General features: G+C 41.1%; 1 protein-coding gene across 1 annotated transcript in view; it reads right to left on the bottom strand.

Annotated features, from left to right (window-relative positions):
• LOC136885033 (uncharacterized) overlaps positions 1–27,751 on the bottom strand; it is a 189,709-nt gene that overhangs the window by 153,471 nt on the left and 8,487 nt on the right. The window contains exon 2 of the mRNA XM_068230065.1: positions 25,500–25,700. Coding sequence (XP_068086166.1) covers positions 25,500–25,700 — 201 coding nt within the window. The remainder of the gene's footprint in view (positions 1–25,499; positions 25,701–27,751) is intronic.

The raw sequence follows: 27,751 nt of genomic DNA, 5'->3' as shown, positions 1-27,751 counted from the left end.
CAGTATCCAGTATTCGGGAGACAGTGGGTCTGAACCCCACATTCGGGGGCCCTGAAGATGGTTTTCTGTGGTTTCCCATTTTCACACCAGCTGTACCTTCATCAAGGCCACAGCTGCTTCCTTTCCACTCCTAGCACTTTCCTGTCCCATCGTCGCCATAAGACCTATCTGTGTCGGTGCGACGGAAAGCAACTTGTAGAAATAGTTTCTGACTGGGGTCATACAGGCTCATTTAGATTTTGGGTCGGTGTTTTACGGCCGGATGACATTCATCATGTCACGTGACATTTGAAATGAAAATATCAAGACAGGATAGACCGGTAATCAAACCTCAGCCTTTCCGGTTAGGAAGCCAAAAGCCAAGCCATTTAGCTAATCATGCCCCTAGCACTAATCAGAAAGGAAAACGGTGTGAGAATTAAGGTGGCGGGACGTTTTGCAATTGGCTTTACGTCGCACCGACACAGATAGGTGTTATGGCGACGATGGGATAGGAAAGGCGTAGGAGTGGGAAGCGAACTGTCATGACCTTAATTAACTTACAGCCTGGTGTGAAATGGGAAACCACGGAAAACCATCTTCAGGGCTACCGCACAGAGGTATCGGAAAAAAGAGCGTGAAAATGAACTACTCCCTAGAAATCCGAAAACTAAAACCGTTGGGGTGGGAAGAGAACAAGAGTTTACCAAGAGAGGTCAGCAATGCAAGACTCAGCCAGGAGACCCGTGGTCACTAACCCATCCTCCCAAGATGAGACTCCTTCTCCCCGTTTCAATCACCCCTCACAATAGGCAGTGGATACCTTCAGTATATACGTATATATATATTTTACAAATTGATGATGAGCGAGAACTAACAGACATTGAAAGAAGCAAGAATGAAATCTGGGACAAAAGGTGGAAACAATGGCAGGAGGGTACTCGTTTTGAAGAAATAAAGGCTAAGTTAGGAATGAATTCGATGGATAAAACTGTACGTATAAACCGAATTCGGTGGTGTGTAATGTGAGGCGAATGGAGTAGGGTATGGTACCTAAGGAAATAATGGACGCTGATATCGAGGGTGTCGGCCCCGCGGTGTAGGGCTAGCCTGTCTGCCTGTTACCAGGAAGCCCCTTGTTTGATTCCCAGCCAGGTCAGCGATTTTTAGCTGCATGTGAGGGGTGGTTCGAGGTCCACTCAGGCTACGTGATTATAATTGAGGTGCTATCTGACTGTGAGATGGCGGCCCCTCTCTAGAAAGTCAGGAATAACGGCCGAGAGGATCCGTCGTGCTGACCACACGACACCTCGTAATCTGCAGGCCTTCGGGCTGAGCAGCGGTCGGTTGGTAGGCCATGGCCTTTCGGGTCTGTTGCGCCATGGTGTTTGGTTTGGTTTGGTTTGATATCGAGGGTAAGAGGAGTAGAGGGAGACCAAGACGACGATGCTTAAACTCAGTTTTTAACGATTTAAAGATATAGAACTTAACGAGGCCACAATACTAGTTACAGACAGAGGACTGTGGCGGCGATTAGTAAATTCACAGAGGCTTGCAGACTGAAGGCTTAAAGGCATAACAGTCTTTAATGAAGATTATGTATGTCTGGCGACGATGGGGTGGTAAAGGGCTAGCAGTGGGAAGGAAGTGACCGTACCCTTAATTGGGAAGCCACAGAATACCATCCTGAAGGCTGGTGACAATAAGGTTCGAGCCCACCATCACCCGACGTACCTCGAATTGCACAGCCACTGGTTCGATGGGTACATTCTACCACTCCCCACTCACAAGAGGGTTATCCACGTATCTACTGACCATCAAGGAAGCACTTAATAATTGAAAACCGTAAATGCATATAGGATTGATGTTTGGGAACGGGATAAGATCCACATCAGACTTTAGAACAAGTTGTTTCCTTCGTACGTGTGTTGCATTTTGGGTCCCATGTCGTCTTCAATTTGAAGGAGCACCTCTGAAACGGAGGTAAACCTCCTCATCCTCTCTGTATTGACTCGCGCTGTATTGGAGAAAGCATCGCCCGTCCGCCTGCCGGTGGCTTAGCAGCGAGTGTGACAGCAGGTTACACAAGACAGCCGACTACCAGATGTCAGTTCCAGAATGTCACGTTTACGAATCTTCTGTTTGAACTCCGCGAGTTGCATAATCTATTACAAACCAATGAAAAATTGTGTGCCTGTATCTTTCTTTCTTAATATCCATGTTTCATGACACCACACTCCACACAAAACATTTTGTGAACCTATTTCTTAAATGAATAGGGATTCATTTCCACGTCAAATGCCCTCTCACCTTTCCGAAATAATTGAAATAATCTACCTATTCCAGCTTCGTATTTCCAAACTGTCATTCAATTCTCTTGGATTTCTTACCTACTGACATCATACGATACTCATTGCAACTATTTTCATGTTCCAGGTTATTACACTGACTGAGCAAATGTCATGGGATAGCGGAGCACTGATGCGCAGGTGTGTTGTCTGCGCACCACACGCCCCCTGTGCCAGCGGCAGTTGTATAGGAGACCTTGTGAGCAGTGGCTGTGCATGTGACAGGTGTAATATGGAACGTCGTCGTGAGCTGACACCGTTCGAACGTTGTATGGTGGTCGGTGCCCGACGGATGGGAAGTGCGATTTCGGAAATGGTGCGGGAATTCGGCTTTACACGATCAACCGTGACCAGGGTGTATCGTGAATGGTTGAATGCGGGTGTCATCGTCCGCAACAGACGAACGACCGGCCGTCCAGCCACCCTCGATGACCGTGACCGGCGACATCTGAGACGGATTGTCAATAGTGATAGATCGGCAACCGTGCAACAAATCACGGCTCAATTCAACACAGGCCGTGCTAGACACGTCTCCCAGTGGACAACCCGTAGGAACAGGGGATCTATGGGGTATGGGAGCCGGCGCCGCACTATTAACCCAACGTCATCGGGCACAACGACGCCAGTCACCAGGGATGGACACTGGAACAATGGCGTAACGTGTTGTGGTCGGACGAATCACGATTTCAACTGCACCATGCCGATGGGAGGCACCGTGTATGGCGCAGACCACATGAAGCGATTGATCCCGCCTGCCTCGGAGGTGTGGCCCAAGGCGCTGGTGTGTCTGTCATGGTGTGAGGTGTATTTTCCTGGTATGGAATGGGCCCCTTAACTTTGAATGGTATGCGGTATGTTGAGCTGCTCGGAGACCATCTCCACCCATTTTTAGCCTTCCAGCGCCCAGACGGTTCTGCGGTGTTTCAAGATGATAACGCGCCGCCACATCGCTCCCACGTCGCCAGGGAATGGTTCCAGGAACATGCAGCAGAGATCCAACGAGTGGCATAGCCACCCAGGAGCCCCGATGTGAACCCTATTGAGCATATCTGGGATATCCTGGAACGCAGGCTCCGTACCATGGATCCTGCACCCACGAACAGACCAGCATTGGCGGCCGCTCTGCAAACGATTTGGTGTCAGCTACGTCCAAAGGAGTACCAGGGACTTGTCGACTCACTTCCACGGCGTCTCACTGTAGTTCTTAGGGCCAGAGGAGGCCCCACACGCTATTAGGTGACTATCCCATGACATTTGCTAAGTCAGTGTAGACTCCAGTGTAGACCAAGTCGTTAGCATACGACTTACTACATTTCCACCTAACTTAATCCATCCCTGCCACTTCATATCTTTTATTAGATCCTCCATGTAAACTGTGAACAGCAAAGCAAACCTTGTCTAACCCCTGTAAGTACCTTGAACCATAAGCTCATTCTATCGTGAATTCTCACCGCAGCCCAACTGTCAACATACATGCTTTCAATTGCTTTTAATAATGTATCCTTATTCCACAGTCCCTCAGTACGGCGTACATCTTTTCCCTCGGTACTCTCTCATATATCTTCCGTAGATCCAAAAAGGATAACATAGCTCGTGTGGAATTATTTATATTTTTTTGTTTTTCGAATTGAGCCTCTGTGGGCTGCATGTTAAGAACCACTCTCATGTTCAGTGTCTGTGCCTTGTTCATCTGCCGGCTTTGACATCCTACCAATATCTCTTGAGCCCGCCGATCAGTGCTTTCTTGCGGGCCTTTGGTAAAGGACTTCTCCATCTTCTTGTTTCTGTCTCCACTTTAAAACCCTGATAGCTCTTCACCATCCTTCTCAAACTAAACTTGTCATTAATTTTAAGTCCGTAATTCCCACATTTCTCAAACTCTTGCAACCATTTCAAGTTAGATGCCTTTGGTTTTAGAAAGTTACATATTGTATTTGTGAGCCGGTCGTTATTCAAACAGAAGATATGCCTATAAAACAGCAATCTTCTCTTTCCAATTGTTGTTGTTATCGGTTCCATTTTACTGTATATTTCTATAGTGGATGTCAGTCGAACCTGCCTGTCAACCCATCTGTTGCCCAACGCAAGATATTCCGTAATAGTCTGCGTTCTCTTTTAAGTACTTGATTGATTTGCCCTTTTCGATTCACTCACAGGGCGTTCGAAACAAGCCTTCTGGTCTAACAAGAGTGCAGTAATGTCCTAATTTTGCTTCGAAACTCAGAATCATCCTATTATAAATATTTTTAGTCAATCGGAATGCTTGCTCTAATTTTCGGATGTGGTCGCTTCTTGTTCTATCTTTGATTACTTCAGCCATTGTTTAAATTATCTCTCACGCTTCCCACTTATTTAAACGTTCCTTGTCGCTGTGACAAACAGGTAACGTTGGCAAAGTATCAACGCTGTCTTTTCCAACTTTTTTCTTCATAAGCTATTGGCAAACGCTTCGATATTACTTTCTAACGCCATTTGTTCTTTATCTGTTTTGTGTGAGAGCAAGTGCTGTGCTAACCTTTCTGCAGAAACTAATTGGCTAGCGAGTTTGCTGTAAGGCATCATCCATCACTAGCAGTCGACCAGCTATGAGTTTCAACAATGAGTGTGAGAGGGAGAGAGAGAAGGTGTTAAAACAACGCCTGCCCACACAGTTTACTCTGACACCAGCCAAGCCAGCTAGCTTTTGTTTATGCAGCGTGTGCAGCACAGGACATAGGTGGCCCTGTTTATGCTTCATGTGCCATGGAAGGCTCTGTGTATGACCAAACTCTGGCAGTTTCAATGCTGCTTTACAGTTATATGCTTCAACAAGTATCCCTAAACACTGTGCGGAACTGTTATGTTGTTTCACTTGCTTCACGACATGGAAGCCAATACATCCGTTTACATGGTGAGAGAGGACTCTGACTGACCGACGCTACAGCACAGAAAACAGCACCAACACTCACCTCACGTGATCTAACTGGGCAGAGATTGAACCGGTGTTGGTATTTTTCTAACATTTTAACAGCTACATGAAACTATACATGTCACACCTTCATTGACCAACCTTTTACTTTCTGCATAAATCTTTCTCTCTTCTTAATATTTGAAACTCACACTACTTACTCACTGAAATGCACAAGACCCTAAATAAAATTTAAATAGAGCCCGTAAGTTTAGGCTTTAATAGGATAGAATGTAAACTTACCGAAGTGAGTAGCAAGTATAGCCTTGCCCGGACAACAGTTTTGATATGAGATTTGCATAACCGTTAGGGTGTTGGCCTATTTGAACCCCTAGAAGTTATGTTATGGAAGAGAATAACAAGTATAGCCTAGCCCGGAAAACAGTTCTGCTTTGAGATTTGCATAAACATCAGGGGATTGGCCTATTAGAACCCTGGCAATTATGTTACTCTCGCTACATTTCGAAAGAGCGGGATACGCGAGACACCCTACTAGCCAAATTAGATTGCATTCTAATATATCACTGCTTATACGTCCAGGATATAATTAAAATACAATACAATTTTAATCTTACATTGACAATGTTTGCCTTAAATACAGAAGAACGAACAAATATATTTCCTGTATTTAAGAAATACTAAATATTGAGGATACTTAGAAATCATTATGTGCAGTGATCAGTCTACAAGTGAATTATTATTTTTGCTACAGAGAATTTCATAACTGTTGTTATTATCTGGTCTTGAAATGCTTATTCTAGCTTGTAAGTTAACACATTCTTTTTTTGTTTTTTTTTGTGAGGGGCTTTACGTCGCACCGACACAATACATTATTTTAGAATATTTGCTAGTGCTCCACCCCTGAAATACATAATTCTGTGAAATACTTGATGTTACTTTATACGATCTTTGAAGTAAGGCAATAGTAAGCTGATAAGTTTCTTCTCTATCAATATCAGCACGTTGCATAGTGGAATCTTACAAATAATACGAAATTTCTATTATTTCGGCGATTCATATCAAATATGTGTGTTCGACGGTGCTTCAATCGAGTGCTGGAGCACCGAGTCATTTCCTGTCATGGAACCGTCGATGTCCTCTCGCCATCGGCCTAATAATGTTAATATTCATTTTGGAGAAGTTATTAGATTTAGGAAAACTAGACTAAGAATTTGAGATAAATGGAACGAAATCATCGTTCAAATCTCTCACGTATTAAGACACAAATTGTGCGACTATATTGAATTAGTGTGAAGGTAATCGATCTGATTAATTCGCTTGATATTTAAAGCAGTTTTACGTCACAGAAATTTAGGACGAACGTTCGCAAGAAAAATTTGGACTATTTCATCTCAGATTTTAAATAAATCCATATAGACCATAGTCGGTTGAAGAAATCAAACGGCTATGTCGAAAATTCTGAATATGCTGTGAAAATAAGTTTATCATAGGAGAGTCAGAAAATTTGAATGAGGCAAGTATCACCCATCCTGTAATTTGAATATCATCATTGTTAAATCCAAATTTTGCAAACAGATTGATAATTAAAGCCTTCTAAAACGATATAATTAGATAGTGTAAAATCATGTGTTTAGGCATCTTGTTTAAAAACATTCCGGGGGAGCACGCCTAAACTCCTTTTTCTTGAGAGTTATGCCAGCCCCCAGACCCCATGACTATCATCACCACCCCCTTTCCGGTCTTTCCACCGCCCTCATGGGGGTAGCCATCACGCCTCTGGGTTGCCCGTCGTCTGCTTCACAGAGGAATTCCTCGTGTACTTCTAAGAAGACCGTTGGTAACCACAGCTCAAACGCAGCTGTGATATTTTATGCGTAGAAACTTTCTATGAGAGCATATGTCAAGCACGTGAGCAAAGGTTTCAAACTCTCTGCAGTGTCTACAGTACCTTATCTAGATTGTTTAATTTTTTTATACGTTAGAATGCAAAGTGACCGAAGCGAATAACAAGTCTAGCCCGGCCCGAACAGCAGTTCTATTTTGATATTTGCATAAGCATCAGGAGTTCCGCCTATTAGAACCCCTAGAATTTATATTACTCTCATTACGTTATGGAAGAGCAAGCTAGACCACACATCCTAATAATGCAATTTGTTTGCATACTAACCTATTACTGGTTAAAAATACAGGGTCTAGTGATAGATGACCATGGACGTCCTAATGCGGTATATAATATTATTTAATCGGATCATTGAATGATTTGTGAATCTGATAAGAATCCACTTGTCTCGCTGAAATATGTATGGAAGGCAGTGGAAATAAATTACAGCTGGTGGACAATAGTACACAGAACTGTGGCCTAATGGGTATTGGGTGAACGAAGCTTTGTTTAGTTATGAAATATCTCGGCAGTTCTATTCCGGTCACAAATCCAAACACTCACGTAAGTAATAATGTAATGACATTTACTGTGGTTTTGGCCTCACCAGGTCACCGGCCAGTGTTTGATCAAGTATGATGCGGGGAGTTCAGTTTGCGTTTGGGGATGTGTGGAAATATGAAATGTAACAACTGACTGGGGGGCGATTCCATTTGTATTTACGTAGATAACTGGACGCGGTAAAAATGTTGTGTCATCAAAAAGTGACTTTGGAAATGATAATTGGTGCTACATAATTTCAGGTTGTGTTGTATTGTTTGGAAGTGTTATGATACAGTGTTTTCTATACAGGGTGTGCTTGAAAATGTTTCCAGTATTTACAGAGGTAGCAATGCGCGACAGACGAAGACATAAAGGCCCTATACACATTGGTCGCAAACCCAATATCTGAGTTATGATTCGCTACCACAAGTATCATTGATCACAACGTTCCAATAATTTATGGAGTGTCGTACGCAACCAAAGACGGAAATACGTTGGTCGTAAACCTACTAGCGTGGTATGTTATGCTCTTATTACGATGAAGCATTGGCCTATGTTCATCGCATGGTCAGTAAACACCTAACATGGAATGATCGATGGATGGATTATCCAGGCGTACCAATTCTTGGCCTGCCCGTTCGCCTGACCTTAACCTTTAAGTTTTTGGCTGTAAAGACCATGGTGTATGCGGTCTCCGTAAATGATGTGGATGCACTACGAGAATGTGTCTTCAATGCCTGTGATGTAATCCGGCAACAGCCACGGTTGTTCCAAATTAAGCGTGATTCCATGAGACGTAGAGTGGAAGGCTGTATTGCAATGGATGGCGCTCACATCGAGCGCATGTTGTGAAGAGTAGATCAAAGATATGGTGATCATTGATGGAGCGGACCATAACTCCGAGGATGTTTAGTTTCCTGCCAATGTATATAGGAACTTCTGTTCTTCGTTCCTTGCGTGCTGCCTCACCTTTAAATATTGGAACATTTTCAGAGATATTCTGTATACAGAGGAGTAGCATTCCCCTGATAATTTGAATGGGCGAAGTGTTTTTGGAAACGTGTATTCTTTAGTGTTTTCACGTTTGAATTTTTCTCGCAACTTCGAAGCTGTTTTCTTCGCCATAAGAAACCAAGAACTGACAAGGCATATTTGCAAAGTGCCTGAGAGATATTGGTATAGTACTGAATAAGACGGGAAGTTAGTCGGGCAAAGTGGACAAAAATATATTTAAACAGTACTGGAATACAGTAAACACCCTCTTTACCAACCTACCCGGATCGCACCGTTGGTCGGATGAAGAAATAGCAATTAAACCGACACTATTGAAATAGCAACCTATTCAGAAATGTATAGAACACTACTTCAGTTCAAGACATTCTTAAAACAGTAAAAATATTTAAGAGTCCTGATGTTAGAATGCAAACTCAATAAAGCGAGTAACACGTTCACTCTATACTGCACAACAATTCTGCTATGGGATTTGCATAATCTTTAGGGGTACGGACAATTAGAACCCCTGGTTTTTATATTACCTTCTATATATATTACTGAAGAGCGGGTTAGTCTACCTGCCAAATTAGTTACATGCTAACTCTAGAAATAGTCGAGAGAATACGCAAGACCTTGATGAGCAGGAGATAAATATCTGGTGTGCTCTGATAGAAACGACTGCCCACTAAACTCAAGGGGATAGTTAGAACTTGAAACAAGTGCCAATGATGTGCATTTAGGGCTATGCAGTCTTGCTTGTCACCTCCGTAACACCTTACAGTACATTCTAATTATTGTTTCCAATGCCACAGAGTCTATGTTCTTTTGCAGTCGATTTAGGCGATCGGCGAGTAGAACAGATCGTAGATGTGCCTTGCTGGACCACTACCACTCTCACTTTCGTTCCAAGTCGAAGACGTTCGTTGGCGGGATGAATTCTACAGATGTCGAGGGTTTTCTGGAATTTAAAAGTTCTGGCTCGAAAGCTCAGCGTAGACTGGGAAATGCCCAGCTTTCCCAACAATTAGCGTCAATATCTCCCGTTCAATTTTGTTTCTTCTTCCAGTCCTAGGTTTTAGTCTGCTCAAGGACATTCTTTTTTCCTGAATCTCTTGTACGGTTTCTGCTGTAAGTACAATGCTATCCTAATAACATTCCCAGATAGATAACGCACATCTCTCCTTTTTCCATCGCCTGCAGTTTAATTAAGCTCTGTTAAGAGATACCAAGGAGTTACACTTCTTATTCTTCACCTTGCCAGAACAACCTCATGGGGAGGGCTCAGTGCCAGAGGCGACTAAGTACCATCTGCCACATTTTGAGTAAATGGAGGATAAAGTCAACACGGGATTTAAAATTAAAGCAGCTTTCAAATTCACTTATTGAAGCACCGGGACCATGAGAAAAGTATTCCAAAGATACTCTTACGCTAGTATTTGTATCATTGCTACAAATTCTACAAATTATGTCCTCGGACATTCCCTGCACTAAGAGCCAGAAGCCATATCATTTCATTTTCATAACTTCGACCAGTGCTCCATTTTTGTGATAGAGATGAGTCTCGAACCAAGTCAACGAGTTGCGCAAGCAAGTAAAGCTTTATTTCACCTGGAAAAATTAAGGAATTCGGGCCTTGTCTTTCATCTAACCAGGTGCAGAAATACGTACTTATATTGTTGTTGAGTTATCAGTCCATATCCAGGGTTGATGCAGTTCTCCATACCATCCTACGTTGCGCTAAACTTTTCATTTCTATGTAACTATTACATCCTACATCCGCTTTAATCTGCTTGTCGTATTTATACCTTGATCTAGCCCTACGGTTCTTACCGTCTACACTTCCCTCAAGAACCACCTGAACAAGTCCTGGGTGTCTTAAGATATGCCCTATCATTCTTCTTCTTGTCAAATTTAGCCGAATAGATCTTTCACCAATTTGATTCAGTACCTCTTTATTGGTGATTCGATCTACGCATCTCACCTTCATCATTATTCTGTAACACCACATTTCGAAAGCTTCTATTCTCTTTCTTTGTGAGCTAGTTATCATCCATGTTTGTGTTCCATACACTGTCATGCTCCAGACGAAAGGTTTTCAAAAACGTCTTTCTAATTCCTGAATCAATATTCGAAGTGAGCACATGTCTTGTCTTAAGAAAGGTCTTCCTTGCTTCTGCTTGTCTGCACTTTATGTCCTCCTTATTTCTGCCATGTATTTTCTTTAAGAGTTACTAGGTGACCCGTGCGAGAAATCTCGCATGTTCATAAAGTATGTGGTGGAATAGCCACATGGGTAACTACTAGACAGTCTTACTTACCACTTAATGCAATCTTTGATTTTCTAACATTTATGGTCATCAACTGAACCGAAGCTAATGCAAGTGCATTATTATACCGACGAATGTTCCGGGAGTAATTTTTGGTTTTACTATCATTCTTTTCTTAAGTAATAATTACAACTTATTATAATGACATAAAACAGGCGTCCAAGCAGCCTAAATGTGAAGTGGACAGCAATGCTGGCGCGTATTTTCCTTAGCAACAGTATTTGCAAATCGCACACTTCGTACAATTTTTTAAACTCATTTTTTAAAAGAATTATCAATATTTATAAAATGAGAGTGCAATTTGTCACTGCTAATGTCTATTCTCTTTCCTTTGAATGCTCATTTGTCACGATCGGTTACTTGTGAGCGCCGCAAAAGGGATCTATACTACTGAAATAATATATACGATTCTCTTAATCTAATATTTCCTGCATCATCTGACTTTGTTTGACTGCATTCCATTACTTTAATTTTGAACTTATTTCCATCTTTCACCGGGCTGTGTGGGTCAGACGTTTGAGGCGCTGGCCTTCTGACTCCAACTTGGCAGGTTCGATCCTGGCTGAGTCCGGTGGTATTTGAAGGTGCTCAAATACTTTAGCCTCGTTTCAGTAAATTTATTGGCACGTAAAGGAAATCCCGCGGGACTAAATCACGGCACCTCGGCGTCTCCGAACACCGTAAAAGTGGTTAACAGGACGTAAGGCAAATATTTTCATCTCGTACTCCTTCTCCAAGACTGAGTCCGTACCATTCAGCAATTTCTCGCGATCTTCTGCAGATTCGTTACAATAATTAAATACATGTACAATATGATGCCTGAGTATTAACATATGAGTAATAATAACAGGCTTGAAAGAGGACAAATAGTTTTAAAAACAATATCCACTATGTAAAAAAAATAGGTATTGCATGAAATTTACTAACCTTACAATGCATTGTGTAGCATTTTAGCTACACCAAATTTGAATTCAAATAACTGCTTGGAAAAGACTGCAGACGGCATGGCATAGTGGAGAATGTATTAAGGTGGCTTTACAGCGCACAGATGCAAGATATGTCAGTTCTCCTTATTCCGCATCATAGTATTTTGAGAGACTGAAGAAAAGTTATGAAAATTAAATGACATGGCTTATGGCTCTTAGTGCCGGGAGTGTCCGAGGACATATTCCGTTCGCCAGATGCAGATCTTTTGATTTGACTCCAGTAGACGACCTGCGCGTCATGATGAGTGTGGAATGATGATGAAGACGACATATACACTCACCTCCTGTGCCAGCGAAATTAACTAATGACGGTTAAAATTCCCGACCCTGCCCGGAATCGAACCCGGAACCCCTGCATGCTAACCATTTAGGTATGGAGCCGGGCGAAGAAAAAGTTATTAACGTCTGATCTTGGTGCCAGTGGCAATATAGTAATTCGGCTGACAAGAAATCAGTACTATCCTATTTCGAAAACTTTTATACCTCGATTCTCGTTAAGTCACATATTGCTGTACTAATTTAGTTTCATGGCCTCCGGAGTTACGTCACATCTTACTGTACTGATGTAGTCTCATGGCCTCCGGAGTTACGTCACATCTTACTGTACTGATGTAATTTCATGGCCTCCGGAGTTACGTCACATCTTACTGTACTGACATAGTTCCATGGCCTTATAAGTTACTATCAGGTTTATTTCGACAATTTTTAAAGCCCGATTCACGTTATGTCACATCTGTCAGGATAATACATACTTACTCTAGGAACAGTGAGGAGAAACGTTCATCAGGTTCTAAGCTACCACGATTTAACCTAAGACATTCGTACATCTTTATTTCTAATTTAAAGCTGCATTCGTAATCAATAGTTCAATGCACTGTGTAGTCTTTTGACACATTTTAGAAAAGGATAAAAATATCAAGAAACATCTGTGAAGGATTTTTCTGGTAATTTTCCTTGATTTGAATCATATTTCTCCTTCTTCATAAATTTTCAAATTCCAAAATAATTTTTAATTCATTGTAGTGCTAAAATTTGATAAAATGTTTAAGAATTTTAATGTTTTACTGTGGAATTCATGATAACAGAATGGTTCTGAGTAGCATCATTAAGTCTGCATACTGGAGTAAAAAATGTCTTGAAAGAGCTGCTTTGCACTCATCCCTCTAATACTGTCAGGAAGGTGGTTCCACTCACGGCATGCAAGTACTGTAAATGAATGATCGTAAATGGCAGTTCTATGGGTAGACAAAAGGTAAAGTGGTGTTATTAGCAAATCTAGAGTTAAGACTGTCATAGGGTGAGAGGTGTTTGAAATAGGAAATAAAAAGCGGAACATTTGACCTGGATATCCTGGATGGATAAAAATCCACACTTGCAACCCTTCAGGTAAACAACTCAATGTTGAAAATATCGTAGGGATATGAGCTACGAATTTAGGTAAATATGAGTATGAGAATATATTTATTTACTCCTAAAAATTAAAATCCTTTACTTAATCATCGTTATCCGTTCGATTAGATTAGCAGTTTGCCATTCCCTACCACTACGAGCGCTAATGTGAGTCAATGCAGAGCTTCACTTAGGCGCTTATAACTACGTCGGGGTGAACTTAAAGCAACCGACTAAAGGCATTGAACCAAGGGACACATTACAGAAAGAATTATGTAAATAAGTTAATTTGGCAAGGATGTGAATAAAAAACGAGTAAAGAAAGAAGCGTTTTAGGCTGTTTTTCCAGAACTGAATTTAGGTCGGAAGTAATTTTTGAAATTTATTTGATAGAGCTATCCAAGACACACAATATGGAACTTTTCCAGGCCCTTTAGCACTTCAATTTTTGAAACAATTGAGAAAATTGTTTAATTTTACCGTTTTCGTATTCTCTGTGAAGAAATGTTTTCAAAATAAAAAAATCCTCAAATAGACAATAGTTTTGAACTATCCGCGAGGAATAGCTGTAATTTGTAATTTTGTAATGCAGATCCTCAGCAACATAATCAATTAACAAGGTTCAAATTTGTAGAAAAGTACAGTAGTTTCTCATTACTAGAGCCCGGAATTTTATGCACTAATAGGTTAGAATGCAAACTTACCGAAGCGAGAAGCAAGTATAGTCTACCTTCACAACGACTCTGTTATGGGGTTTGCATAAACATTAGGGGTACGGCCCATCAGAACCCCTATACTTTATGTTACTCTTTCTACATTATGGAACAGCGGGTGGCCGGCATTTCCTACTAACCAAATTAGTTTGCAATCTAACCTATTACCGCATGAAAATCCGGGCTTTACTCATTACCATTTGTAATTTTAACATGTTCCTGGAAGCTTAAGCTAATATAAATGTGAACTTCTTAATGAGTTCGAAGGCGGACTGGGAGATTTCAATATTTGAGCTTTAGTTTCCTCTGTTGAAGTTTCATCTGCTTAAACTTCTAAAGATAGGTTTCTCGTATTCCTGTGGGAGTTCTAGGTCCGTCCCTACTTCCTTCCATCCACAATCATCCATCATCTAGTGTATCGCGGGAAGCTCAAGTTGTCAGGAACAGCTCTCCAGGGGATGGTACCCCCTATCCGCACTCCATCTGTCACTGTCGACGACAGTTGGTAACACTGGGATATAATGAATCTTAAAAAAATATGTGGGGAAGGAGGAGACTTCGTTTACATCTACGATGAGATAAATACAGCACTTGTGGGAAATTAATTCCGGGGAGGAATTCTCCTGGAACGGATGTAATCCTGAGAGAGGAATAACAGTTTACCTGAGCAGAAGATCTGTCCTACAAATTTTTTTACGTGTGTAACTGTACAGGCCTTACAATCTTTAGTTACTTGTAGTGTACGGAAAAGGAAGGAGTGCAGATTTTTCAGGACATAGTGAGACTAATCACGGGAAACACCAAAATCCGTGGTACAATAAAACAATGTGGTGGTGTTATTTAAATTACAGAGTGCCGAGCAGGGACAACTTGTGTTCGAAGTATCAGCAACGATACATCGTTATGTGAACAGCATATCTTGCTTCATCATTTTAGTCTGGTTATATTTATTACAGCAGCATCTGAGCTGTCGTTTCCAAAGATAAAATAATGTTTTTTATATCAGAGAACACATACATTCACTCGTTTCCGCGTAAACCGTTGTTAAACTTCATGTTATCTTTAAATGCAACTTGGAATAACTTCTTAACCACTGAATATTCATGCGCGATGTTTTCTGTGCTTACTCTCTTGTATTTATGAAGAAGAGGGAGATTTCGTATATGAGTTATATTTTTATATTTTATTTCTTACTCCAAACAATTTCTTTCAATGTCAAAAATAGTTCTGAAGAAAATGACAAATACTTACGAATATAACTGTACATAAATTTATACTAGTATTGGAAATAAAGTGGAGAAAATTTCAGGTCCAGTCAGGTGTATTACTGGCCTGGCTTGAAGACAGAATGAAAATGATCTTATTCCGAGGGTCAACAAATTACGCGAAACATTCTACTAGTTGTGCGATATTTCATATCGCTGCAAGACCAATCTGAAGAAGTTGAACATATTCAGCAACAACGATGTGTTTCACGACTGCTGTATCTGTCAAGAGCCAGATCACTTGTTGGACAAGTTCCTATAGCTGCAAATACTGAAGCTATAACTGTTCATACTCACTGGCAAAACGTTATTTGATTCGGATATGGAAGTGAAGGAATCGCGATCATAGCTACTAGAGTCCAATCTCATTTGATGATCAAATGAATGGGATATAACCATTCATTTCAAAACATTGACATGCAAACCAACCATGGCCTCCTTAGTGAGCAACCAGAGACGATATCATGACCTCCTAATCTATATTTATAAAACAACATGTCCTGACTGACTGACACATTCATCATTGCCGAGCCAAAACTAACGGATATAAATGAAATTTTGGGAATATATTTTTGTTACGGTGTAGGTGGCTCACTAAGGAAGGATTATTGGAAATTTTGTCGCTAAAAGGGTGAAAAGGTAATGAATTTTAAAATGGGTCTATCTATAACTCAAAAACTTAACAGTTTAAAGATGTGAAAATTGGTATTTGGAATCTTCTTTAAAAATAAACATTTTTCTTTGTTTTCAGAAAATTTACTTAAAGAGAGTAAAAATAAGTGAAAAAGGGGTTGAATCTTTTTATGAGGATACTTACATCTCAAAAAACCAAAGATGTTACAGATGTAAAATGCGATACATGGAATCTACTTTAAATAAATACACGTATTTTTTGTTTTCGGAAAATTCTCTTAAAGGGAGTGAAAGGAAGTGAAAAAGGGACGAGTTTTAAAAATTATTATATCTCAAAACTTAACATGTTACAAACGTAAAAATTAGTATTTGGAATCTCCTTTAAAAATAAAGAAACGCACGTTCTTTTGTTTTTGGATAATCTGCTTAAGGGGGTGGGTGAGAAGAAGTGAATTTAGGTGAATTTTCAAAATTAATATGTCTCAAAAACTTCACATGTCACAGACGTAAAAAAATGGTATTTGGAATCTCCTTTAAAAATAAAGAAGAATGCACTTTTTTTGAGAATCCACTTAAGGGGGGAGGGTTTGGAAAGAAGTGAAGAAGGAGTTGAAATCTCTTGTGGGGATACTTACATCTCAAAAACTGAAGATATTACAGTACAGTAGGTGTTTGGAATCTCCTTTAAAAGTAGATAAATAAACACGTATATTTTTTGTTTTCGAATTGAGATAAGACTGCTTATCACATGTACAGTTCTATGCCACATGGTCATCTCAGCCCTAAAACGCAATAACACAAACATGGTTTACAAATAATTTCTTGGGTAAAATAAACTCAATTTTCAGTGAGTTTCGATGCTTTCGGGATTTTCAGATAATATCTTAGTGCAGCATTTTGATCACATTAAGAAATTCACGGGAGCGAAGCCGCGGGTAACTGCTAGTGTAATATATACTTGTTGAGCATACTGAATATAATTTCCAGAGAGTAAGAAGGTTGAATATTTTTTTGATACTGACACAATGACATCGCTCCAGGCTGTACAAACTGGTGCACACAGGCTCAGAGATTAAAGGTATAAATGTTTGATTACCGCAGCTGTGGCACTGCTGTTTAGCGGACCCATGCGGACAATTTCCATGCACAGCTGATCCTGCTGCAAGCAATTAGTACTTCAATTGCATAGTGTCATCGAGTTTAGCGGCGAACAAATATGAAACCAATTCACACGTATAGGCTTGCTTTACATGTGATAATGTTGTCACAGTCGAGAGTAGAACAATCGATATCCCATCACCTGAATAACTAGCCTTCTTTTGAAAGTCTGTTCATGCCAAAGTGGCTGAAATATTATATCAAAGCGAATGGTAAATACATATCTAACCAGAGAATGATCAACACACATTATTTGTTTATGACTTGAGCCCGGTTAGAATGCAAACTTACTGAAGCGAGTAACAAGTATAGTCTACCTGCACAACAGTTATGCTCTGAGTTTTGTATGAACATCAGGGAGATGGTCCAACAGAACTAGAATTTATGTTACTCTTGCTACGAGCGGGTAACAAGAATAGCCTACCCAGAAAACAGTTATGCTGTGTGGTTGACATAATCATTAGGCGTAGAGCCTATCATAAACTTAGAATTTATGTTACTCAAGCTACAAGTGGGTAACAAGTATAGTCTATCGAGCACAACAGTTATGCTATGTGGTTTACATAAACATTAGGCGTACAGCCTATCATAACCCTTAGAATTTATGTCACTCTCGCAACAAGCGGGTAACAAGTATAGTTTATCCAGCACAACAGTTATGCTATGAGGTTTGTATAAACATTAAGCGTACAGCCTATCATAACCCCTAGAATTTATGTTACTCTCGCTACAAGCGGGTAACAATATAGTCTTTACACCACAATTATGCTATGAGGTTTACATAAACATTAGGCATAGAACCTATCATAACCCTTAGAATTTATGTTACTCTCGCTACAAGCGGGTAACAATATAGTCTATCCAGCACAACAGTTATGCTATGTGGTTTACATAAAAATTAGGCGTACAGCCAATCATAACAGCTAGAATTTACGTTACTCTCGTTACAAGCGGGTAACATATATAGTCTATCTTGCACGGCGGTTATACTATGAGTTTTACATAAATATTAGGTGTACAGCCCGTGGGCATCCCTGGAATTTATGTTATTCTTGCTACAAGTGAGTATAAAGTATAGTCTATGCTGTACAACAGTTATGTTATGAGTTTTGCATAAACATTAGAGGTATGGCCCATGAGAAACCCTCGAATTTATGTTAATCTCGCTACTTAACGGAAAACGTGCTAGACGATATGTCCTAATAACCAAGTTAGTTGGCAGCTTTAAGCACCTCGGAGAAATCGTTCCGCTGAAAACTAGTGAATGAGAATCGAACTACACCAGACGAAAGAAGATGGCCGTTGTTTTCCGCAGGTCACATTCTCTATACAAGAGTAAAGTCATCTCAAAGCGAGCTAAACTAAGACACTACAATACAGTAATCAAACAGAGTGTCTGTATGCTAGTGAATGCCTCCGAATGACAGGAATGTCAGGGCTAAGAGAAGCCGAGAAATTTGAGAGGAAGATCCACCGCAAGATAATAGGTCAAAAATCGTGGATGGCCAATATAGGTTACGAGGAAGAGGAGATTTGAAATGGAAGGTGCAAGAACCAGATATCGCTACATTTCCCTGATTTTAACTTTTAACATGAACCTATAAAGAAAAAATCCTGAAACGATTGGTTCAAGAACCATATAGCTGGAAGCAACGACTACAGATATACAAACGAAAAGGTGATGCGCTGGTGTCTCATCGGGTCCAGAAAACGTGTAGTTCCAAGAGCTGTCTCGTTTTCCTCTGAACCAGTTAACCATTAAAAATAATAATGAATAATGGTGATAATCTCTGACTTCTAAGCATCTTCTCAGTGAGCCAATTATCAGTGGAATAATAATTGTTGTTTTCAATTGATTTCGGTCGCATATTTCTAAAACCTGGATAAAATTGTTTATTAAAATATACTCTGGATTTTTAAATACAAACGTATTATAAGTTCCTCTCTGTGTTCATACTATTTTGACTTGTTCATAAATCGTTTTTGATTATATAAACGGATTTTAAAAGTAAGCCAAACCAAAGATTTCTAGTGTCAGGGAAAAAAACCGGACAGCTCCATTTCTTTTTCCTCAATAGGAAAGGAAATAGGCAAAAGGTTGAAAATTTGAAACAGTCTCTGGTATAGGAAGGTATTATTCATGTTTTATCCAAATTTGATCAATTTTGAGAAAAACCAAGTACTTTAAATTGTTTTTCTTCCGTCCTGAAGAAATTAGAAAATTGGAGCTCCCTGGTTCTTGCACCCACTTCTTCATTTACACCAAGGAAGTGAAAGATTGTGTCAATGAAGAAACGACTACTCAATTTTCATGGACATCTCTTTAGAATGGATGAGAAGAGCCTGACAAAACAGATTTTTAAAACACTTGTCAGTAGAACTAACGTTTTCGAAAAATGGTTCAGGAAGGTAAGAAAGGATCTTGATCAGTCTGGATTAAATCAAGAAGACATCCTAACCGAACAAAGTGTAGATCAGTGATCGACAGCTTCAGAGGCTTCCATGCCGAAGAGAATCTGAATAGGAGGTGGGCAGAGGAACGAAGAGAGGATGCTAGAGAATTCTTGCAAAGATCTTGGGCTGCAAAGAAGTCCTCCAGTAGTGTGTGATTTTTGCTTAACGTGGTTTCAAATGATCGTATACGAAGATAATAATAATAATAATAATAATAATAATAATAATAATAATAATAATAATAATAATAATAATAATAATCAGAAGGATGAGAAGAATCAGAAGAATAAATAAATGTATGAACATACAAACACATGGTAAGATTAACGACATTAATAAATTATTGAAGAAATAGATATATGAATACGTAGATTTGTTGATACAGTAATATAACAAGAAATAGATACAGAAACGAAATACTTGTGTCATTAGTAATTAGCTGAGGGAAATGAAACTATTCACGTGATTAATATTTTAGCATCTCCATCGAAAGTAATTGGCTTATGAACCTGCTAAGGCGAGAATCGCAAATCATACAAAGGCTGCACAGGAGTGGTGAGCGGGCGGTATACCGCATTCAACAGCCTGGGCATCACAACGTTCCAAGTCTCGCGGGAGCCTTTACTGTGGGGAAGGAGGCTTCGTGCAACATCCGAGCAAGCTCTATCTCTTGCTGTGTGGTTACCACGTGACGTAAATAAAAACTGAAGGCCTTTTTCAAGGGTTATCAACATTTGAAAGTGGACCAAGTAACACTGTGAGCTACAGGGTGACCCATTTCAAATTCTCCATAATTTCTGTATAATACATCAGGATACACATGATTGAATTCTTATTCTTTTTCTCTTCTACTTCTAAGCGTTTATCCTACTGTTGTAGGGTAAGCTTGATAAATCAAGGAACGCAATTTTCCGCGATAAGAATTCACAGTCCTAGCTCTTGAGGCAAGCAATGCAATATTGAAAACATCCTAGGGATATGAGCTACGAATTTTAGGTAAATAAAATACACTGACTGACAGAGCAAATGCAACACCAAGAAGGAGTGGTCAGAACTTTATGCCAATTGCAGGGTAGACTGACGTCACTGAGGTATGCTCATGATGTGAAATGCGCCGCTGTGCTGCGCACGTAGCGAACGATAAATGGGACACGGCGTTGGCGAATGGCCCACTTCGTACCGTGATTTCTCAGCCGACAGTCATTGTAGAACGTGTTGTCGTGTGCCACAGGACACGTGTATAGCTAAGAATGCCAGGCCGCCGTCAACGGAGGCATTTCCAGCAGACAGACGACTTTACGAGGGGTATGGTGATCGGGCTGAGAAGGGCAGGTTGGTCGCTTCGTCAAATCGCAGCCGATACCCATAGGGATGTGTCCACGGTGCAGCGCCTGTGGCGAAGATGGTTGGCGCAGGGACATGTGGCACGTGCGAGGGGTCCAGGCGCAGCCCGAGTGACATCAGCACGCGAGGATCGGCGCATCCGCCGCCAAGCGGTGGCAGCCCCGCACGCCACGTCAACCGCCATTCTTCAGCATGTGCAAGACACCCTGGCTGTTCCAATATCGACCAGAACGATTTCCCGTCGATTGGTTGAAGGAAAGCCTGCACTCCCGGCGTCCGCTCAGAAGACTACCATTGACTCCACAGCATAGACGTGCACGCCTGGCATGGTGCCGGGCTAGAGCGACTTGGATGAGGGAATGGCGGAGTCACGCTTCTGTTCTGTCAGTGATAGTCACCGCAGACGTGTGTGGCGTCGGCGTGGAGAAAGGTCAAATCCGGCAGTAACTGTGGAGCGGCCTACCGCTAGACAACGCGGCATCATGGTTTGGGGCGCTATTGCGTATGATTCCACGTCACCTCTAGTGCGTATTCAAGGCACGTTAAATGCCCACCGCTACGTGCAGCATGTGCTGCGGCCGGTGGCACTCCCGTACCTTCAGGGGCTGCCCAATGCTCTGTTTCAGCAGGATAATGCCCGCCCACACACTGCTCGCATCTCCCAACAGGCTCTAAGAGGTGTACAGATGCTTCCGTGGCCAGCGTACTCTCCGGATCTCTCACCAATCGAACACGTGTGGGATCTCATTGGACGCCGTTTGCAAACTCTGCCCCAGCCTCGTACGGACGACCAACTGTGGCAAATGGTTGACAGAGAATGGAGAACCATCCCTCAGGACACCATCCGCACTGTTATTGACTCTGTACCTCGATGTGTTTCTGCGTGCATCGCCGCTCGCGGTGGTCCTACATCCTACTGAGTCGATGCCGTGCGCATTGTGTAACCTGCATATCGGTTTGAAATAAACATCAATTATTCGTCCGTGCCGTCTCTGTTTTTTCCCCAACTTTCATCCCTTTCGAACCACTCCTTCTTGGTGTTGCATTTGCTCTGTCAGTCAGTGTATAATAAAGTATGAAAATATATTGTTTATTTATTCCCAAAAATTACAATCCTTTTCTTAATCACAGTTATCCAGTCGATTAGATTAGCAGTTTGCCTTTTTCTACGTCTTAAGTTCTTAAGTTAAACTCTGCATTGACTCACATTAGCACTCGTAGTGGTTCTTAAGTGAAACAATGCGTTGACTCACATTAGCGCTCGTAGTGGTTCTTAAGTGAAACAGTGCGTTGACTCACATTAGTGCTCGTAGTGGTGCTTAAATGAAACAATGCATTGACTCACATTAGCGCTCGTGGTGGTTCTTAAGTGAAACAATGCATTGACTCACATTAGTGCTCGTAGTGGTTCTTAAGTGAAACAATGCATTGACTCACATTAGCGCTCGTGGTGGTTCTTAAGTGAAACAATGCATTGACTCACATTAGTGCTCGTAGTGGTTCTTAAGTGAAACAATGCATTGACTCACATTAGCGCTCGTAGTGTTTCTTGAGTGAAACAATGCGTTGACTCACATTAGCGCTCGTAGTGGTTGTTAAGTGAAACAATGCATTGACTCACATTAGCGCTCGTGGTGGTTCTTAAGTGAAACAGTGCGTTGACTCACATTAGTGCTCGTAGTGGTTCTTAAGTGAAACAATGCATTGACTCACATTAGCGCTCGTGGTGGTTCTTAAGTGAAACAGTGCGTTGACTCACATTGGTGCTCGTAGTGGTTCTTAAGTGAAACAATGCATTGACTCACATTAGCGCTCGTGGTGGTTCTTAAGTGAAACAATGCATTGACTCACATTAGTGCTCGTAGTGGTTCTTGAGTGAAACAATGCATTGACTCAAATTAGCGCTCGTAGTGGTTCTTAAGTGAAACAATGAATTGACTAATATATTTTTTTTTGCTAGGGGCTTTACGTCGCGCCGACACAGATAGGTCTTATGGCGACGATTGACTAATATTAGCGCTCGTAGTGGTTCTTAAGTGAAACAATGCGTTGACTAGCATTAGCGCTCGTAGTGGTTCTTAAGTGAAACAATGCATTGACTCACATTAGCGCTCGTAGTGATTCTTAAGTGAAACAATGCATTGACTAACATTAGCGCTCGTAGTGGTTCTTATGTGAAACAATGCGTTGACTCACATTAGCGCTCGTAGTGGTTCTTGAGTGAAACAATGCGTTGACTCACATTAGCGCTCGTAGTGTTTCTTGAGTGAAACAATGCGTTGACTCACATTAGCGCTCGTAGTGGTTGTTAAGTGAAACAATGCGTTGACTCACATTAGCGCTCGTAGTGGTTCTTGAGTGAAACAATGCATTGACTCACATTAGCGCTCGTAGTGTTGCTTAAGTGAAACAATGCATTGATTCACATTAGCGCTCGTAGTGGTTCTTAAGTTAAACAATGCATTGATTAACATTAGCGCTCGTAGTGGTTCTTGAGTGAAACAATGCATTGACTCACATTAGCGCTCGTAGTGGTTCTTGAGTGAAACAATGCATTGACTCACATTAGCGCCGTTAGTGGTGCTTAAGTGAAACAATGCATTGACTCACATTAGCGCTCGTAGTGGTTCTTGAGTGAAACAATGCATTGACTCACATTAGCGCCGTTAGTGGTGCTTAAGTGAAACAATGCATTGACTCACATTAGCGCTCGTAGTGGTTCTTGAGTGAAACAATGCGTTGACTCACATTAGCGCTCGTAGTGGTTCTTGAGTGAAACAATGCATTGACTCACATTAGCGCTCGTAGTGGTTCTTGAGTGAAACAATGCGTTGACTCACATTAGCGCTCGTAGTGGTTCTTGAGTGAAACAATGCGTTGACTCACATTAGCGCTCGTAGTGGTTCTTGAGTGAAACAATGCATTGACTCACATTAGCGCCGTTAGTGGTGCTTAAGTGAAACAATGCATTGACTCACATTAGCGCTCGTAGTGGTTGTTAAGTGAAACAATGCGTTGACTCACATTAGCGCTCGTAGTGGTTCTTGAGTGAAACAATGCATTGACTCACATTAGCGCCGTTAGTGGTGCTTAAGTGAAACAATGCATTGACTCACATTAGCGCTCGTAGTGGTTGTTAAGTGAAACAATTTGTTGACTCACATTAGCGCTCGTAGAGGTTGTTAAGTGAAACAATGCGTTGACTCACATTAGCGCTCGTAGTGGTTCTGGAGTGAAACAATGCATTGACTCACATTAGCGCTCGTAGTGGTTCTTAAGTGAAACAATGCATTGATTCACATAGCGCTCGTAGTGGTTCTTAAGTGAAACAATGCATTGACTCACATTAGCGCCGTTAGTGGTTATTATAAAATGAAAGAGGAGGTGAGGACAGGAAGGGTGTCATGGCAGTCTTGGAACTGGTTGTGCATATCATGCTTTGTGGTAGTGGCAAGCATGATATTATCCGCATAGAGCAAGTTCCATGGAACTATATTAAACACATTTTCCCTTTTGAAACTTCTGAATGAACGGTACTAGTGTTGGTATTCTAAATTGCATCACAAGAAAATCTGTCATTCATGTAATGTGTTGGTTGCCATGATATCAAATATAGATTTTGTCTCCTTTCAGCATGGAGGATATGAAAAATGTAGTCAAATCATTACAGGCCTTGACCAGGGAAATTCAAATATGAACGGAGACAAACCTCTTAATCGTAGTCAACTAACAAAATATGCATCACGATGAAAATTTCATTGAAACATGGCTCATATGGATGATGAAGTTTCCGGACCATAGTAGCAAATGTTATTGACGAGATTAACAGAGCTTCAACGGAAGTGGAGAGATCAATTGCTAATAATCTCTGCACATCTCTCAAAGTACTTAGTATAATTCATTGTAACAATCCCTCGATTTTTGAGTTATTGTAAGCAAATGACGGTGTGTTGTGAGAATATGGAACAATGGGTATTGGAGTTAACCCTTCCTACTCGGAAGTCGGGCACAGCCCGAATCACCATGAACGTGTCCCTGCAGAGAACAGGAATGGTTTTACGCAAAATGCGTAGATCAGGGCAAAGATTTATCTTATAGGAGAACATAAGACTTAGTTGCGAAAAATTTCCAAGGCTTATTTACTTGTAATGATGAAGAACGTCTAAATGAGAGTCCTCTGAGAAGAGGAACGCCAAGATAGAGTGCATAGGATTATTACCCGCACTGATAAAAGCAAATCCCATCGAAATTGTGAAGAAACACGAGGGTGAATTGCAGAGAGGGAATCGGATTAACATTAGACGCCACAAAATTTGTTTTTATATCTGATTATCCGCTCGTCAAAGTTGATGGTTTTTCAGCGGGCGTACGGGAAAGGCTGTGACGGCGAGCGCACTCTCGTTTACCGAACGCGGCATGCTTGAAGGACGGCAACTCTTACGTGACTCACCCTGTAAATGGTGGAGCATGTCACTAGGCAATACGACCTGTCTGGTAGACACGCCATCCATTTCTCTAGTGCACAGTAGATGAGGTTAACACTTTGATATACTGTAGATACAATGTAAATGAATACTCACGAGTGCAGAAACGAGGCTCATCGGAAGAATCCTTGCAGTCCTTGATCTGGTCACAGTATTTGTTGATGGGAATGCACCGCCCGGTCTGACATCTGAACTCCGACTGACGGCAAGTAGGTTCAGAGGTCACTGCCACTGACGTCACTACCAACACCACTGACGTCACCAGGCTGCACCACAGCGCCATCACAGTCGTCCTACCTGAAAGGAAACAACACCATATTCTTATTATACACTGTTGCATTACACCAACATCTATACATGAAAATATTTAAATATCGTCACTTGGAAGAGGGCTAACACCGCTTGCCACCTTCAGTTCTTTCCCAGCAAGTCTCAAGAATAAAGCAGCACTCTGATGGTGCACCATACCACTATCTACATAATATATATCTGCAATAATCGTGTCGAAACTCCGGTGCGTTGCATCTAGCTTCTCTTAGGCTACTGACGTTCCATCCTTTATGTCCTATGTTATATCTAGAGCACAGATTTTTAGGCAGCAATTGGTTGGAATGCAAAATAATTTGGCTACTGGGAAGCGTCGGCTAACCCGCTGTTCCGAAATGTACGTAGAGTAACATAAATTCTAGGGGTTCTAATAGGCCGCACCCCTAATGTTTATGCAAACCTCATAGCAGGACCGTTGTTTGGTTAGAGTACACTTATTACTCTCCCCAGTAAGACTGCATACTAACCTCTTTATGCCTACAAATCCGGGCTCTGATGGCGATGTTTGTTGTTTGAAGGGCCTAAATGCTAGGTCATCGGCCCCTAATGGTACGAGGTGCAATCAAATGGAATGATACTTAAAACTTCAAAACGTATCTACTGCCTAAATTCTAAAACAAATCATGAAAAAATGACCACGAATCCAAAACTATCAGTGGATGGAATTCACCATGCCTAACATTCTGAGATGATGCTTGTTGTCCAAACGGGTCCAAAATCCAGGTCACCAGCCCCGCATACATTAATTGTACTAATCACTGGTAAAGCAGAATTACGGGCGCCGGTATTCTCGCGGTGTCCCTCACTTAGTGGTACTAATCACGGGCAATGCAGATCCGTTATGAATAGAGGGGAAGCAACACAATTCAGCGCGGTGCATAGCATCTTTTCCCGTGTGCTCGGTCCCCCACCTCAGTGAAATGCACACGATGGTACTAATCACAAGTAACATAATGGTTCCAATTTCATCATCCCTTTGTCACCCTTTTAGTCGCCTGTTACGATAGGCAGGAGATAGCGTGGGTGTATTCTTCGCCTGCGTCACCCCCCACATGGGGGTAATCCGGGCTCTAGTTATGACATGTCAATGACTTGTTTTGTGCTTATTTGTGTTTGGTATCACAATAACATGCTCTAGAATATTGTTATTGTTTCATTCTTCAGTCATGATATATTAAGCCATATTTTTTTGTTTGTGTTTTACGAATTGAGCCTCTGTGGACTGAGTGTTAACAGACAATCTCATTTTCAGTGTCTGTGTCTTGTTCGTCTGCCGGCTTTGACATCCTGCCAATATCTCTTGCGCCCGTCGATCAGCGCTTTGTTCTGCTCCTCTGGTAAAGTCATAATTGTTCTTACAATGCTAAAATAAAACATGCTTTGATCCGAAGTCAAATAAAAGTATTATTATTGAAGATTAAATATTTCAACCAATTTAGTACACATAGTTAATGTAGAGGTGTATAATAGTAAACACAGAATACTGTCCGTAAAGAAAGTCTCCACCTTTGAATTACGATGCCCTGGATTGTGGCACTCTCAGGCTGGAGAAATCAACGCATGGAAGAATATGAAATGTGGTGCTATGGTAAAGTGTTGAGAATATCTTGTACTTAAAAAATGTCAAATTTTGAAGTCCCTGATAAAGATAAGAAGAAAGAAAAGATCGCTGCTAATAACAATCCGGAAACTATGTCTTTCCTGATGCAGGCGATAGTGATAGATCGTAAAAATTGTATAACATTCATGCCAACTGATCAGTCTTAGAACTGTACACTAGAGAGTGTTAAGGCGGACACTACCGTAAGTATTTTGAAATAACGACCCTTGGGGGAGACCTAGCTCAACACGGGGAAAATAGGCCAATATTCATTCGATTGTTATATATGCTACAAACGTTGTTGACAAATGCTGCACATACCCCAGTATTGGCAAGCTTCCTGGCAACCAGAAGCAACTTCAATAATGTCAAAATTCTAATTATAACATTTAAAAATAAAATGTTCAAAATTTCCCGCCTT

Source organism: Anabrus simplex, chromosome 13 (assembly GCF_040414725.1).
Source record: "Anabrus simplex isolate iqAnaSimp1 chromosome 13, ASM4041472v1, whole genome shotgun sequence".
NCBI classification, from domain to species: domain Eukaryota; kingdom Metazoa; phylum Arthropoda; class Insecta; order Orthoptera; family Tettigoniidae; genus Anabrus; species Anabrus simplex.
Note: the sequence above shows the minus strand (reverse complement) of the source record. Positions and strands in the feature narration are given on the sequence as shown.